This window comes from Ciconia boyciana, chromosome 4 (assembly GCF_034638445.1).
Source record: "Ciconia boyciana chromosome 4, ASM3463844v1, whole genome shotgun sequence".
Classification (NCBI taxonomy): domain Eukaryota; kingdom Metazoa; phylum Chordata; class Aves; order Ciconiiformes; family Ciconiidae; genus Ciconia; species Ciconia boyciana.
In genome coordinates this window covers 67,958,382-67,973,920 of record NC_132937.1, presented here as the reverse complement: position 1 = coordinate 67,973,920, position 15,539 = coordinate 67,958,382, and the positions used below count along the sequence as shown (strand labels likewise).

At 37.1% G+C, this 15,539-nt stretch overlaps 1 protein-coding gene across 1 annotated transcript in view; it reads left to right on the top strand.

Annotated features, from left to right (window-relative positions):
- SLC27A6 (solute carrier family 27 member 6) overlaps positions 1-785 on the top strand; it is a 40,428-nt gene extending 39,643 nt beyond the window's left edge. Inside the window, exon 10 of the mRNA XM_072858882.1 lies at positions 564-785. Within this exon, the coding sequence (XP_072714983.1) occupies positions 564-740 (177 nt within the window). The 3' untranslated portion in view covers positions 741-785. The remainder of the gene's footprint in view (positions 1-563) is intronic.
- The last annotated feature ends 14,754 nt before the right edge of the window (positions 786-15,539 follow it).

Here is a 15,539-nt window from a genome sequence, read left to right as displayed (position 1 = left end):
GGAGGATAGAGAAAAGAGTCTCACTAGAGATGCCTCCTGCTACTTTTTCAAGGGACGCAGTGACCCTGAAAGAAGCTTGAAAACATTATAAAACGTATGGTAAAGATCTGCCTTTAGTGGGACCTGGCTAAGTATGAGTATGGCTGATTTAGTATGTGATTCTTTCAGCCCTTTATTTAAAGTGACAATAATCATAGAGAAATTCCTGAGTTTTATCAGTTAGTTCTTGATAATGACAGTTTTTACTCTCAGATTCTTTACAATGTGTAGTTTTATAATGCGCACAAATGAAGAAGCCAGATTGTCTCAGACAGGCTGGGCTACGCCACGTGAGACTCTGTGATGAGACACTGCACAGCGATGCAGAAAGGAATGGGCTGTAACTTTTTTCCACCATGTCTCCGGGTGTTTGTCCATGGCAGCACAAAAGTTCTAGTTTTCCAGTGTAATGAGAATAAACAGTATTAACCTTATATCAAGTAAGATTTTCAAAAACAAACGTGAATGTGAGAAAAAGAAAAGAAACTCTTCTACTGAATACTAAATCTGTCTCTCTTCTATAGGAAAAAATGGAAATGACTGGAACATTCAAACAACAAAAATTTCGACTGGTGGATGAAGGTTTTAATCCATCTACAATTACTGATCCTCTTTATTTTTTAAATAATTCTAAGAAAGCATATGTCTTGTTAACCAAAGAAGTACATGAGATGATCTTATCTGGGAAAATGAAACTTTAATTAACCTACTAAAAGGCTATTAAGGGACAGTCTATACAAGCTACTGTATGAGAAAACAGTAACATTAATTACCAGTATTTATACGTAGTTATCTAGAATAATATTTTATATACCTGATATTTACGTTCAGATATGTCTTGTATCTTTCCTCACTTGATCATTATTGTTCACTAATAATTTTTAACCTCTTGACACCAATTTCTAAATAAATGACCTGTAAAACGTGATTGAAATCTATTTTATCTTAATTTTGGAATATAAATGCTGAGTCTGATAGTTTTTCTTAGTACTAAATGAACATGAATGGTATGTGGTACGAAACATTGTAAAAAAAGATTCAGCATGTAAAGATATTGTGACACAAGTTGTTTCTAGAGAGAGGAAATATGCCAGTAACATCTTTTTTTTTAATGTAGTTTACATTTCATATATACTTCTGAATATATGTTTTAAGAAATAAAGACTTGACAGTGGTTGGAAGAAAAAACAACTCTTCTGCAGAGGACTTTTCTGATGGAACATAAGAAAGAGAGTGAAGCAGAAGAAAGCCCTCCAAACAAACCCAAAACTGAGAGGTTTATACTAACATCACTGCTGAGATTTTTTGTCATAATCCATGCTCTTTCATTTGTTAAACTGGCTGTTTGGAGTGTCAAATTCTGAAGACAGAGCAAACTTTTGTGAAATGTTTAACAGCAGATCAACAATAGGCAGAGAAAATGTGCACACTTAATGGGGAAAATCGCTTCTATAGCATAAAAAGAATTATTACAGCACTTTATGTCATGCATATTGACTAAGAAATAGCTTTCTTACTCTTATTAATGACTGCCAGAGATTATTATTTTCTGAGTATAAAATATAGCAGAAATTTTAAAATTCTAAATCGTATGTTCTAATGCATTGCTTTTTAAAAGTTTTAAAATAAAGTATAAGATTATTTAAACCAAATTCCATACTGTTGCAGTTTGATTTAAGTCTGACTGTGTAAAGTCTGTTTTGTAGCCTGTTTTGATGCCCTACTTGCACAATGTCCTCCTCTAATAGATCATGATGCCACCCTTGATCAGCCAGAAGCAGTATCATAGAATACTGAAAGGGCGACTCTCTTCAACACTGGGCATCATAAGTCTCTCTTCTGTCGTAACTCTGGTATGAAACCAGGCTCTCATAAAGGAGTAGAATGTAACATACATAAAAAATTAACTACCTTTTCTTGTTTCTTTCTACTTTGTTCATCTAACAAGATGTTAGAACTTGTGTCAGCTTTTGATTCTCTGATTATCACTTTCATTGATTTTACTTAAAAACCCAAACCAAGGATGCAGTAAAAAATATACGGAGATTCATAGCTTGCTTACATTTCTGAATACCGTATTCTTTATGGGACTGCCCGTATAAATAAGCAAGTTTGCAATTTTGCAATTTACAAAGCAGCAAGACCAAACAGTACTTACACCAACATCATGCTTTATGGTAGATGTTAATGTAATTGTTAAGTACATAACAGGGAAAGGGGAGGACTGCTGGATAAGGATGGAAGGGGTCACTATGGTCTAGCACTTTCTGAGTAGTCCCACTTTTTATGTCTGTTTCTTTATGTAGTTCCCAAAATGGCTGTCTATGACAGAAAGCTGGGGGGGGGGGGTTGCCACTTATTCACACAGATGGAAGTACCACTGCTCTGTTCTGCAGATAGTTGCACTTTCCTAGTCAAGAACTGCAAATTTAAGAATCAAGTATTTACCATGAAGTTAAACCCAACTTTGCAAGTTAGGATATAATTTTGAGCAAAGGATTTGTTGTTGAAATCAAAACTATTTGAGCTCTTATGCCCGTCTTACCATAAGTGTGCACTGAATATACTTCAGGATCCCCTTTCTTTTATTACAACAGTAAAAATTATGCCGTTCCTATGGCAAATAATACATTTTTTTAATAGTTTAAAAAAAAAAATTGTACCAAGATCCACAGTAGCATGTTTAATCTTCCAATAGAATATAAATGAATATAATGAAATCAAATGCTTAGCTTTGGTATCAGATTTAACATTTTTTAAATTTATTTTGCTTTACAATATTTGATACTATTTATGACTAGTGAAAAGGTTCTACCACTTAGATGCAACAGAAATGAGAGGGGAAAAAAAAACATAAAAAAAGATAAGGAAACAAGTAAATACCTTTCCATACAAACAAAAAAAAAAAAAGGAAACAAAAACCTGTTTGTGAGTGTCACCATTTGGTGGCTTATTTTGTGAAGTATCTGAGATGAAGAAGATTGTTTCTGTGTGGAGTGGTTAGGGCGGAGAGAGCATTAGAGGAAGAACAATGCAAGTGTGCTAACTTTATGCTCTGTCCACTACTAGGGCAGACAAATTGTGTTTCTGAGCTCTGCGGTATATTTCAGCAGCAGCAGGACTCTTCTAACCTAGCTGGCTCGAGCAGCCTACAGGTGTTTGCTTCCCAGCTGTGACCACTAGAGAAATACAGAATTCCAGCTACTCCCCTGTATTCTGTAGTGTAACCAAGGCAGCCTGAGCAATCTGCCTGTTTTCAAAGGCTAGTAAAAGAGTCCTGTCCCGTGCAGTATCTCAAGAGATAGGATGCTTATGACATCAAGAAAATAATAAAGGGAAAATCTACAGAACCATAGGCTCTGTTATTTCCTAAGGTGAAAACAGTATATTATTTTCAGTCCAGTAGTTCTGTGTCTTTTAGCCAGTAGGTTAGGTGCCAGCAGACGCACTGAAGCATGGAGCAGCAAAATGTCACATTTCCCATGCAAATTGTTGAACTGGCACTGAAGTTAGGCTGAATGATAATGATGTTCATGTCAAACACCAGGAAGGGCCTTCCTTTCAGAATGAGAACATATTTGGACCAACCTGTTTGTTTCCTACCCTCATACCCAGATCAACATGTGGAATGGCTGAGGGCTGACGGCTTGAGTGTTGCTGCAAAATTATGCCCCAGTATTTGCCTGGGAAGTTTCATTTCATGTGGTAGCAGTAAAGAAGCAGCTGAGGGTGGCTAGGGTGTAGATGGAGAGCTGCACTGCTAACCTCATGTATTAAAAAAAGAAAAGAGAGAGAGATTAAAATAAACAGAGGTAATTATTTTTCAGATTTAGCGTGTATATCTTCACGTTTTCCTCTGCAACTGGGGATGGCCAATGATGAAAGAAACGTTTATTTTAAAAAAACAAGATTGGAATTATCATTTAGAGAAGGTAAAATTCTGTGAGAGTAAACACATATCCATCCACTCTCTTGTCCCAGTGAATCTGATACAGTTAATACAGTTAATACAGTTATAGTCTGGATTAGTTTTCATAAATCTTTCTCAGGATCCCCAGGTAAAAAAATACAAATTTCCTAAGCAGATCATGGCCTGAATTTTATCCTCCTCACCCAAGTCAGGTAGATACAGCTTTTCAAGAGATGAAGCATCTAAACTGTCTCTCACATTCCCACCAGCATTCGCATACTTGTGACAGCCACTGTAAAGAATATATTTCACTTGACCTACAAATTCCCTGCAGATGACATACAGAAAATACCTTCTACTGGTGGTTTTGCTTTTTTTTTTTTGTGGAGCAGTCTTGTTGCATTTTTTAAATTAAAAAATACTGGATGGCTATGGGAGGAAAGACAAAAAAGACCCTCTACTTAAAAAAAAATTGTGATGATTCATTTTCAGTAGGCTGTCCCCAGCTAACAATGCAGCTAGTAATCTGATGTGCATTCTCACACACAGCAGAAATTATAAGACACATACCAGTATTTCTGAAACTTATTCATTAAGTCAAAACTAATTTCAAGCAAATAATGTCCTTGTGTTTTAAAATTTGCTATCTTGAAAAATGCTATTTACAGTAAGATTAGACGCAAAGATTCAGAAGACAGCCAAAGAAAGTTGCACATGAATAGGACTAATTTTAGGAATAAATTTAGTGTGATGTGCATTATTGGCAGTACTGTCAATAACTGACAGCATAGTCTGATAATTAATTTTGCCATAAGGGTAACGTCAGAAGGTCATCAGATTGTGTCCTGGTATTCAGGACATAATACCTTACACATTATACCCTTAATTAGACAAACAGATTATATGGTGTAGGTGGCAATGCTAGTTTTAAATAAACTAGGTCATTATCGGAGTGAAATGAAATTCCTGTATCACTAACAAATCCACAAGTTCTCCACTGTCTGAGAATCTTTTACCAAAACAGTCTTCATTCAGTTTCTCCAAAGACTGCATCAGACACAGTTCAGCTCAAACGGTCAGGAATTGCTTTTGCAATATAACAAATCAGTCTTCGTCACTGCCTTGCAGCAGGACATACACTGACCTGTTTCCATCTGGAGCTGTTCCTGGCACTGTGAGTTTTGCATAGCTCCCGTTATTACATAGTCCTGCATTAGAAATGGGGGTTTTGCATTATGTCAGCTGTACCATATACAGGAATAATTCTTACTTGTAAAAAGGGCACTTAGGCTGGCAAAAAGCACTTTTTGTTGTTGTTGTCATCTCCTTTTCTTCAAGTAACTGATACTGCTATGCTGACAAAACTAATAGTTCTCACAAGTATGTACGGACAGGGTTACCAGTATAGGACTGGTCAAGTCTGGTAAGTTGCTCTTTGTGGTGGTTCTGGGTTTAGAACTCAACTAAATGGCTCAGTTCACTTAAAAAAAAAAAAAAATTATAACAAGTTGAGTACTGAGTACTCAATTATTTGAAGCATATTTTGCAAGAAAGGAGTAAATGCCTTGATGGGAATTCTAATATGAAAAGAGTCCTGCTTATTCAGTGCAACCTGCTGAGTACAGATAAACAGAGTTGTCAGCCTTTTACAGTGCTTACTGTATGGAAGGACATATGTTTGGTTTTAAAATACTGTCTAAAAAGGCAGATTTGATCCAAAACCAGACAACTTATTTTGGTATACAGTTATTTGTCTGGTAAAATTCATTATTCATCTGTTTTTGCCAGGTATTTGTGCATCTTTGTTAACTATACGTGGCCAAAATATACTCACTGGTTTCCCAATCAGACAAGCTCATTTAATCTAGTTTACATAGAAGGTATCTGTAATTGGCAAACTCTGACATCGACACTATTTATGTTAACAATAATTAATCAGACGGTTATATACAGGTGCAGATCTTTACAGTTTTAAAAATTAAAGTGTTCATGGGCATCAAGATAATATTTTCTGATTAAAGTTACTCAACCTAAACAAATACAAATGTAAAGAGCAAAAGGTGCCTGTAGAGGATGATGGATGATAGAGAAACTAACTGATGACTTTGTGAGTAATGCCAACTAAAGTGTTACTTGTGATTCAAGAAAAACATGTTGTAGTGATTAGCACAATTTCCATTCAATTTTCTTTTTATTCTTCCTTTGTCATTCATTCTTTTCTCCTTGCTAATAACAAAATATACTTCCATTCTAAATTTTTAAAAAAATCGGAAGCAGTAAGTTAGGAACAGAACATACTAATGCTGAAACTGGTCATGTTACATGGGAATTCTGTTGGACCCAATAATGAGTACTGACTTTAGTAATCTGGACACATTTTTATACTAGATATGTGAAAATGTACTCAGGGTTTTTTTTTAAAAAAAGTTGGACTAGTTAGGTTCATGGCCTCACTGAAAGCACAGAAATTAAACAGACTTTACCAGGTAGCTGCCTTTGAAAATCTGGTGAATGACTTAAATTTTTCTCCAAATGCAGGACATAAACACACTAATTTTAAAAAAATGATATTGAATGCCAAAATAATTAAATAAAATATAGGTAGCTATGAGATCATTAAACACTTGCCTAGCTATCCAGGTATTTCCAAAATGTGTTTTTTTTCTGAACTCATTGCTACTAGGCGCCTTGCAGTACTTTTCTAACAATGTATTAATACACCTGTCTTCTATTATGTGCTAATAGTTTTCTCCACTGAGTGGACTGCAATTTAATAGTAAAAGACTTGATCTATACTACTGCTTTTTTTTTTTTTTTTTTTTTTGCACTGGACATGCTTTTCTACACAGCTTTTCCAGCTCAGGAAGAAACACCTGTGCTAAACCAGTCCTAGGTCATGAGCAAACTGTGAAGAGGGATTAATTTGTGCCAAACTGTACTCTCCGTGTATGAGGATTTGTTTTTACTGTTATTGTAAAAGCATGAATTTGAACATAGAACTCTGGAGAGGAATGCCTAAGCATTAGCTCATTTTACCAGCTTCTTGTCCTAAAGGTATGCAGGATGCTACACGTACATATTTGCGTTAGTAAATAAGAGCCCTCTCAGATCTACATTTCAGTTACATTTGAATGATAAGACTTCTCAGTAAGTTAAGAATATTCATAGACAGCAAAACTGACATGAAAATCAAAATTGTCTTCTGACTTTTAACCTTTATATCAAGGGAAACTACCGGCTGTCGTCTTTAGTGGATGTATAAAAAGCTAATGATGTCATTCATTCAAATGTCAAAGTAGAGCTTTAAAATTAAAATGTATTTATGTCTGTCAGCTACCAAAAAACAGCATGCAGGAACTGTAGAATTCTTTCCACTTCACTAGCATTACAATGAAATTCAATACTTCTAGAATATAATTCTATTGTGGTTCTGATTAAATGAACACCATGTGTGTAGCTGAAAAAGACACCTCTTAAATATCTCCATTAGCTGCATTTCATGGTGCAAACTTTTGATACTTTTCCTACATTTTTTAAAATAAAGTTGTTAAAGAAATTACAGATTGGCAGTAAACACGGTATATCCCAAATTACCCACTGCAATTTAGGGAACTGGAGGTGATTAAGCCAATCAGACAGAGTGAGATACAGAGAGGAAAGAGAAGGTTTCAAACCCCTTACCATTCTCTGGTAAAGACTACTGTTTACTGCTGGCTATGTAAGGTTTCATAAGAAAGTGGCATGAAGTCCTTAGCCTGTGAAAATTCTTTAAAAAAACAAGAATCAAAACATTAGCTATGACAATTTGGACTTTACTCCAGATTTGTAAATGGATCCTTATTTCTGTAATAATCCAAATCAAAATCTTGGATAGAAAGAGACTAAGAGACTATAATTTTGGAAAAGTCTGGATTAAATTCCAAGAGTGCAGCCTATTTTGAAGTCCTACTACTTGGAGCCCTTCCACTTACAACCTTCCACCTTTACCATCTTTTTTATTGTTTTAAGCTTATCTATATCTTTACATATATGTATCTTTATATATATATATATATGTAAAAAACAAGAGAGAGCTAAGTTCCTGCTTCATTTGAAGCCATCACGCTTAGGAGCAAATGTTGCTCATCTTTGAAGCTGAATAGCTGAAGGAAACAGAGTTGTTACAGGCATTGTTTCAGTGCCTAGCTCAAGAGCTCAAATGCTTAGTGAAATTCACAGACATCATGTTGGATGACAGCGCCTTAAAAAATGTAAGGGAAGAGTTATATGCCTGAGAACAGGATCCACAAAAGTTAGCTCAAAGAGCAAGAATTCCCTAAATCAACTAGTGGGGAACAGTGAGAAGAGGATTATGTCTCAAATCCATCTCCTGCCAGCATGTAGGAATCTAATTCTCATTTGCTGGGAGCACAGAGACATTTGAGCTCTCTCCTGGAATTACACAAAAAAAAAATTTTTTTGCAAATGCTTGTAATTCTACAGATTGTCAGCAAAAAGATAGCCATATGCATTCAGCTCAGTTTCTATCCAAGCATTTCATTAGAATTATAAATTAAAGATAGGAGAGAAAATTATTTATTGATGGCATGTGAAAGCACTGTAATCAGTTGTATATCACTGCGGTAACAAAGCCATATTCCGTCGTAAGATCAGGAAAACCTCTTTTGGAGTATAAGCAATATGACTCCATTTCCACTTTGCTAGCCACAAAAATCCAATTTTTGTGAAGAGAAGCTTACGTCTACCCAAATACCTGTAATCTGCCATTAACAAACTGGTTTTGTTGGGAAATTTGTAGTTCAAAACAACATTAAGTATGACTCACCATTGTCTTAGTCCGTTTTTATACTGGCATATCTCTGCTACAATGAGGAGTCCCGATGCCATTCGTCAGGGATGTTCTGAACTAGCTTGAGGTAGTAAGTTTTCTCCAGATGTACAGATTATTTTTAAAGACCTTTTGGCTTCCTCTTGTGCTATATTCAAACTAAATTTCTTTAGAGAAACGTGGCATACAAGAAAGCAAAGTATTGTCAAGTATTTTTGAGATCACTCACTTTGTTCAGCTAGCTCATAACACTAAATGAAAACAAGCCCTCCATAACTAAAACGTTGATCCTATAGTCTGTATTTTTCTTGAACCTCTCTATATGATGTTCAGTACAAGTATTGTTCTTCTGAGACAACATGTGACTTAGTTAAGATAATCTCTGCCTTGCTTTGGTAGACAAAGACCAGTGTCAGAAAAGGAGTTTCTAAAAACTGTTTCTAGAGAAAAACAGTTTTCAGGACTGAATGAGGACCGTCAGTGAATCACCAGTAGCTTTTTCAGATGAGTCTTTATTTACACAGCCAGGCAGTGGATGGCAACTACCCTCATGTTAGCTGCACTATACATGTTCTGTTGGCAATTCCCACAATTACATTCAGAACCTGTATATTCAGTGATCTGCAGAATTTAAATGGAAATCATTCTTTCTGCATCCCATAAACCACAGTATCTTGCCTTGTGTCACTACCATCCTGTCTCTGTTTAACAGAGCTGTTACATATTCTCAGTACAGGAGCCAGCAGGACCTTGAAACTGTACAGTGAAATCAACTGAAGCAATACACTAGATAGCATAGGGCCTGCTGCATTTAATAAAATATCAAAACACAAATGTATGACTCATTTTGATGTCATTCTGTTGAAAAAAATAGTTCTACATAGATGTTTATTGAGCTGCAAGAGAATTATATAATTGCTGTGACATTAAGACTGGAGTCACCCAGAAGCAGTTATTTGAAAAATTTATGTCCAGTTTCCAAAACTGCAGGTTTTTTAAAATCTTGCTACAAGCTTTTCTGAACAATTAGAATTTGTATTACAACTGTGAATTCACACATCTGGCAGCTGCTGGTCATCGCGGAGCTTCTCTCACTGTAAATTCTTACTGAGGATAGATCTTTGTGCCTAGAAACACGGACAGCTCAAAGCCATAATGCTGTGGCCGGCACGAGCTCTGCTTTCCCTCTCCTTTTCTAAATACCAAATAATTCATATGGTCATTCCACTTTGAAGTAACCCCCAAGGATTGTTAGGAAAAAGGGAAAGGATTTCAGCTATTGAAACTCTTAGTAACACTGCCTATGCCATTCAGCTGAACCCACTGACAACACACAGGGAATAATTTTGGCCCTGCATATTCCATTGCATCATTTTTTATTAATAAAAACCTGTTCAAATCACTGATTTTTTTAACCCTAGCTTTCAACAATTATTCATTTTACAGCCTATCGTTGAACAAATACTCACACAAACCCTACTCCTAGTAGTAGAAATCCCTGAAAAGATGAAGAACTTCAAGGAAAAGGAAAAGCACCTTTTTTTTGCTTCAGCTTTTTTTCGTCTTTTGCTTTTCTTTGGATGCTACAGTACTAAAGCACAACTCAAGAAACTGTTTTGTAACTACTAAATGTCTCAGACACACTCATGTATTTGTTTGCAAAATGGGTCAATTGCCACTCAGCTTTGCTGTTATGAATAGAATCTATTAATTGTGCAGGTGTCGCCAGACCTGGAGTGACAATGAGGCTATTCATTCTGGTCTGTCAAAAATAATGACAATAGATTCTAGCTAAAAATGTCTGTGCTCTGGACCTCTTCTTTCTCCTATGTTCTGTTATTCCATTGGGAAAAAAAAAGAAGAAGTTACTTTTAAGGAAACAGGAGGCAAGGAATAATTCTCTAGTTAATGCAAAATCACTCATGGATTAAGGATTCCTGGAATTAAGCCTACGAATCTCCTGAGGAATGAAAACCACATTTCATTCAGTAGCTGCTAATGCAGAAGTTTGTCAGGCAGATGTTCCAAATGACAGTAATCAAGTTAGAAAGCTTTTGAAAGAGCTCTTGACTTAGTAAATTACATCCTCAAAATAAAATATTTAGAACTGGGAAACTGAGGACTGGGGTGACTGATTTAAAAATAGATACAATGGAGATGAATGCTGACAGTGAAAGAGCAGACAGAAGATAATTTCCTTTCTCCTTAAAAATCTCTAATATTTTCCTCTGTGTTACAGTTTGCTGATACATCTTGTAATAGCGGAACTACACTTTCCAATATAGGTCAGAAAGTATGCCAAAGAGGAAAGCATGTCAAAAGAAAATGCAAACGCAAAATGTTATAGAAGCATCTTGTTGATTCAGGTAGCTATTCACATGGAGAAAGGAGCAGAGAGGGCAAGAATTCAGTTGTATTTAAATTAACACTACAGAGTTTAGCTCTAAATAACCTATTCGTATTTTTAAAGGTTAAAGGCTAACTTGTTCACCTGATGATATATCTGCCAAAGCTAGGCTTCATACTTCGTGCCACACAATTACAGACCTTGTGTCAAAACCCTGCGTGCACCAACAGGCTCTGCAAGCTGCCCCCCTGAGGGTCTGGCTGCCTGGGCTGGTGGCCAGCCCTGGCACGCTGCAGCCGCCGGGGCTTGCACCAGGCTGCAGGGGAAGAGCTGCGAGGTGCTTTGCCAGGGCCCTTCCTGTCTCTGCCAGAGAGCTGCTTCTAACCTCAAGCCTTTGAGCTATGTTACGAGTGTCACGGAGCCCAGACAGGTACCTTGCTGATCCTAACCCTGACCTGCTGTCCCAACTTTCCTGGCTTGACCTTGGATCTGCCTCGTCACTAGAGACTTGGCTGTTCCTGAACTGCTCTGCTTTTCTGGTCTGACTGCTGCAGGACCGTATCTTTGATGGTGAAAGCATTGCCTCCCGTTGGCTTGCTGCCACCCCCAGCTCCTGGGCAATATTTCCCTGGTGGAATATCCCACTTGTACAGAGCAAACCCTTCACACCTGTTCAGTTTTTTCTAGAATCCTGAAACAGACAGGTCAGAGGGGTTTGCAGCCCATGAAGACAGGTGCATTAAGAAAAATAACGCTAGTTACTATTCCTTGAGGCTTCTTTTAATTTAAATATTGCCATTGGCTGAATTTAATGTCTTCAAGGAACTGACTAAGAAGAACTATGTAAAATCAGAGAGAAAAAGGACAGTTATTGCACTCTCAGTTCTGTTCTCAGAATGTGACAACAGGGATGATTTCAACTCATCTTCAATAGGTGAAGAAGTGTTTCATTGTCATGACTATTAAAATGCATCAAATGCTTTCCTTTTTTATCAGTAAATGTAAACTACTGCTTTAGTTGTTACGAAAAGGTCATACGCTGCAATTAAAAGCAAAGTAGGTCTCAACATAATAAAATAGTGATCACCTGAGAAAATGAATAGCATTTGTGATTCCATGCACATCAGTTACAAAGAACAAACCAGACAGTACAGAACTGAACTACTCCTATTTGTGGAAGAAGTGTCACATCCTACCAAAAGTCTTTGAGCACAGTTATACATCTTCCAGTGTGGAAAAGGCTACCACAATGTTCTGATGGGGAGAGGCTGGTCCTTCTGCAAGGGACCAGGCATCTCACCATAACTCTTCTCTTCCACCCCTAAACGTGACCTGCTCTCTCTGCAATCCTTCCTCCTGCCAGGGCAAGCCCTTCCTCCAGCGTGATGCTTTAGCACCCCTGCGAGTCACGGGTGAACTTTGTACGCTCATGGCTCACACACTCCACACAAACGACTGCTCAGAAAATCTTGCCCATCCTACCACAGCTACAACCAGCGGCTATATATGTAGTATTACATCAAGTGTGTACTATTAGATAATTAGTAATATGAACGCATATATATACATTTATTACAGCTATTGTGCAAAAAAAGCAAAAGCCACGAGAGCTGGGGACAGAGACAGGATGCCAAAGCATGAAAATCAACGAAGCAGAGTGTTCCAGCAGAGATGGCAACAAAACTGGGAAGTGAGCTGAACTGGCAGCCACTCATTTGTGAATAAACAGTTCATTTTCAGGAGAAAAAAATGTTCAAACTTCGAAAAACCTGGTTATTTGGGGAACCTAGACTTGTCTGATAGCTCCCTAAATCTTTGTCCAACCAATTAGACAAACTGGAAAGGTCCATAACTGCTAACAGCATGAATGAAGAGAAAAAGGTGCCACTTTAGACATGTGACTACATGAAAAGATATTGCCTGCTGGTTAGTGTACGAACTCCTCCAAGTATGAGTGCAAAAGGTTTGTTGAGATTGTGGAAACTCTACAGACCCCCCAGATGCAACTGTTTATAAAATATTTCTGCCTTACAAACCAAATAAAAAAAACAAATGAAGTGACTTCTGAATATATGACAGGATTACAGGAACTAGAAGAGTTCTGCTGAACTGGAGAGAAACTACACAATCCAAAGAAGGACTTGCATAGAGAATTCTTTCAAGACTAGCTTGTGACTAATGCTTATTTGATCCAAAAATGTGCAAGTCATCAAAGACGTAAAAATAAACTGTGGGTCAAGCAAAAGGCACAGTACAGACAACACTCAAAACTATCTTCACTATGGCAACTGGTGTCCCATGTGACCAAACATTATTGATTCAAAGGAAAAATTAAGTAGAAACTTTAAATAACCCACAAAACCTAATGCATATAAAGATGATGGAAGAGTGACTGCAAGAGATGCAGATCAATTCTATCACAAAGGAAATGCTGTAAGTTTTCAGGTTCATCAACCTTCAGTCAACAAAATGGATTCTACCAGGCATGACTTAACATCTCTACTATTGTCATTAGCCAGCTGGAAGCCAGGGGATGAAAAAAGCCCTCTCCTATTTGGTGACATTCTGTCTGACTGGCAAAGCATATGTTTGTACATTTACATTAACATTTAAAAAAAATTTTTGGTAATAAACCTGCCTCAAAAGGAAACTTAACTGACATTTTGGACCAACAGCTGGTGTAATTCCAAGTAATTCTGTGCCCTGAAAAGATATGGCAGCAATACTTGATCTTGAAGAAATAATTGCTAAATGTTGACAGCTTTGTCTGTTGTACTTTGTGATTCAGACGAAGGTAAAAGATAATCAGATCATTAAGAATGTGCTTTAACAGAATTACCATACCACATTTAATGCCGGTAATGAAGAAGGATCTTATTATTTATATTGGTAGAAATGTGAGGGCTACCACACCTGAGAAAAGATCCAAGACATTTTATTTTCACATATCACAGTGAAAACAATCATATGATTCCTCAGTGAGTAAGCTCTTTATTTTTTTAATAAATTATCTTTTATATTTATATATTTTATCAATATGGTTACTATTGTCACATTTACTATCCTGTTCCAACTGCTGTTATATATGAAAGGGATTTAGGATATCAAAATACAGCCTAAGTGACATGGTATTGAATCGATTATTAACAATGGAGCTTTAAAACACCTATCGAGTTGCAAAATCAGATGGTGGACAGAAATTTGTCCCAATAATGTGCTTTTTACTTTGATGTATCATTATGTAGTGGGGAATCTTAAAAATAAAGAAATAAAATAGTCTGATAATTTTTGATAAAAGGGGCGACATGGGCAGATGACATTAGAAGTAAAGCTAAAAACATTAGCAGTATTAACTCATTTCCAAACCTTGCATGGAAGCAAAACTGACCAGGTGAACAGTGCTTTATTATTCCAGGAAATTCCAGGAGCTCTTTCCCAGTCACACCTATTTCCACCCATACTGCTGCAAAAACCTGTCTGTTATTCGAACATACAGCATCAACACAGTTGTGAGCTAATTAGCTCAGATATGGGCAACGCTTGGGTTGTCTGATCTCAGGGTCAGTTTGACATTCAGAATGCCCAAAGACTCCACCACTCCATACACAGATTACCATTATAGGTAACTGCAGCAGAAATATAGACGTCTCTTCAAAAGCATTTTGTGCGATGTTAATAAAACGTTCCTGCAGATCAGATAAATGGAAGTGGCTGGGCCAAGTATGGGGTGCTGAGGCAAGTCCACATTGCACTTGGCACAACTCTGAAGTGCAAAGTACATACCTGCAAGGTCCTCCCCCCAGCAGTATCAGCAGAATTACTGCAGCGCCAGTGCAAGGGACATTATCTCAGGTATGTAGCATAGATAGCAAGTAAATCTGGCTGTAAGCCCAGTGTCAAGGCTAGTTTTAAAATACAATGCAGATCTAGCCAGATATATTGAAGTCAACAAGAGTTCAGCTGGGACTGCAAAGCCAGGACTGCAAAACTAAGCTATCTGCGCTGAGCTGTGTGGTAATGTGGTTACATTGCTACAACAAGGTAGCTTAATACAGGTTTTGCAGGACGAGATGCGAGATCTAACAAAGGTTTTTGTGGCAACGCTATTGCTTTAACAATGTAATCTGTGACATGCCCTCATAGGAAATAAAAGCAGTAATTTGGACGCGAGATGAAAATAATTCTGAAATATCACAGGGGAACTGAGGAACACTAAAATAATAGAAAATCAATGAAACTGCACAGAAAGGCACTGTATTTATGCATGCTATTTTATGAAGGATAGTAGTATGGCTGTTCCCTTTTCCTTGACTTCCTTCCTATTGCAGATGTGTAAAATTCAGGCAGTTGCTATGCCAAAGAGGATTTTGAACTACAAGAAATCTGTCAGCTCTCTCTGATTTTAAAGCCATGTG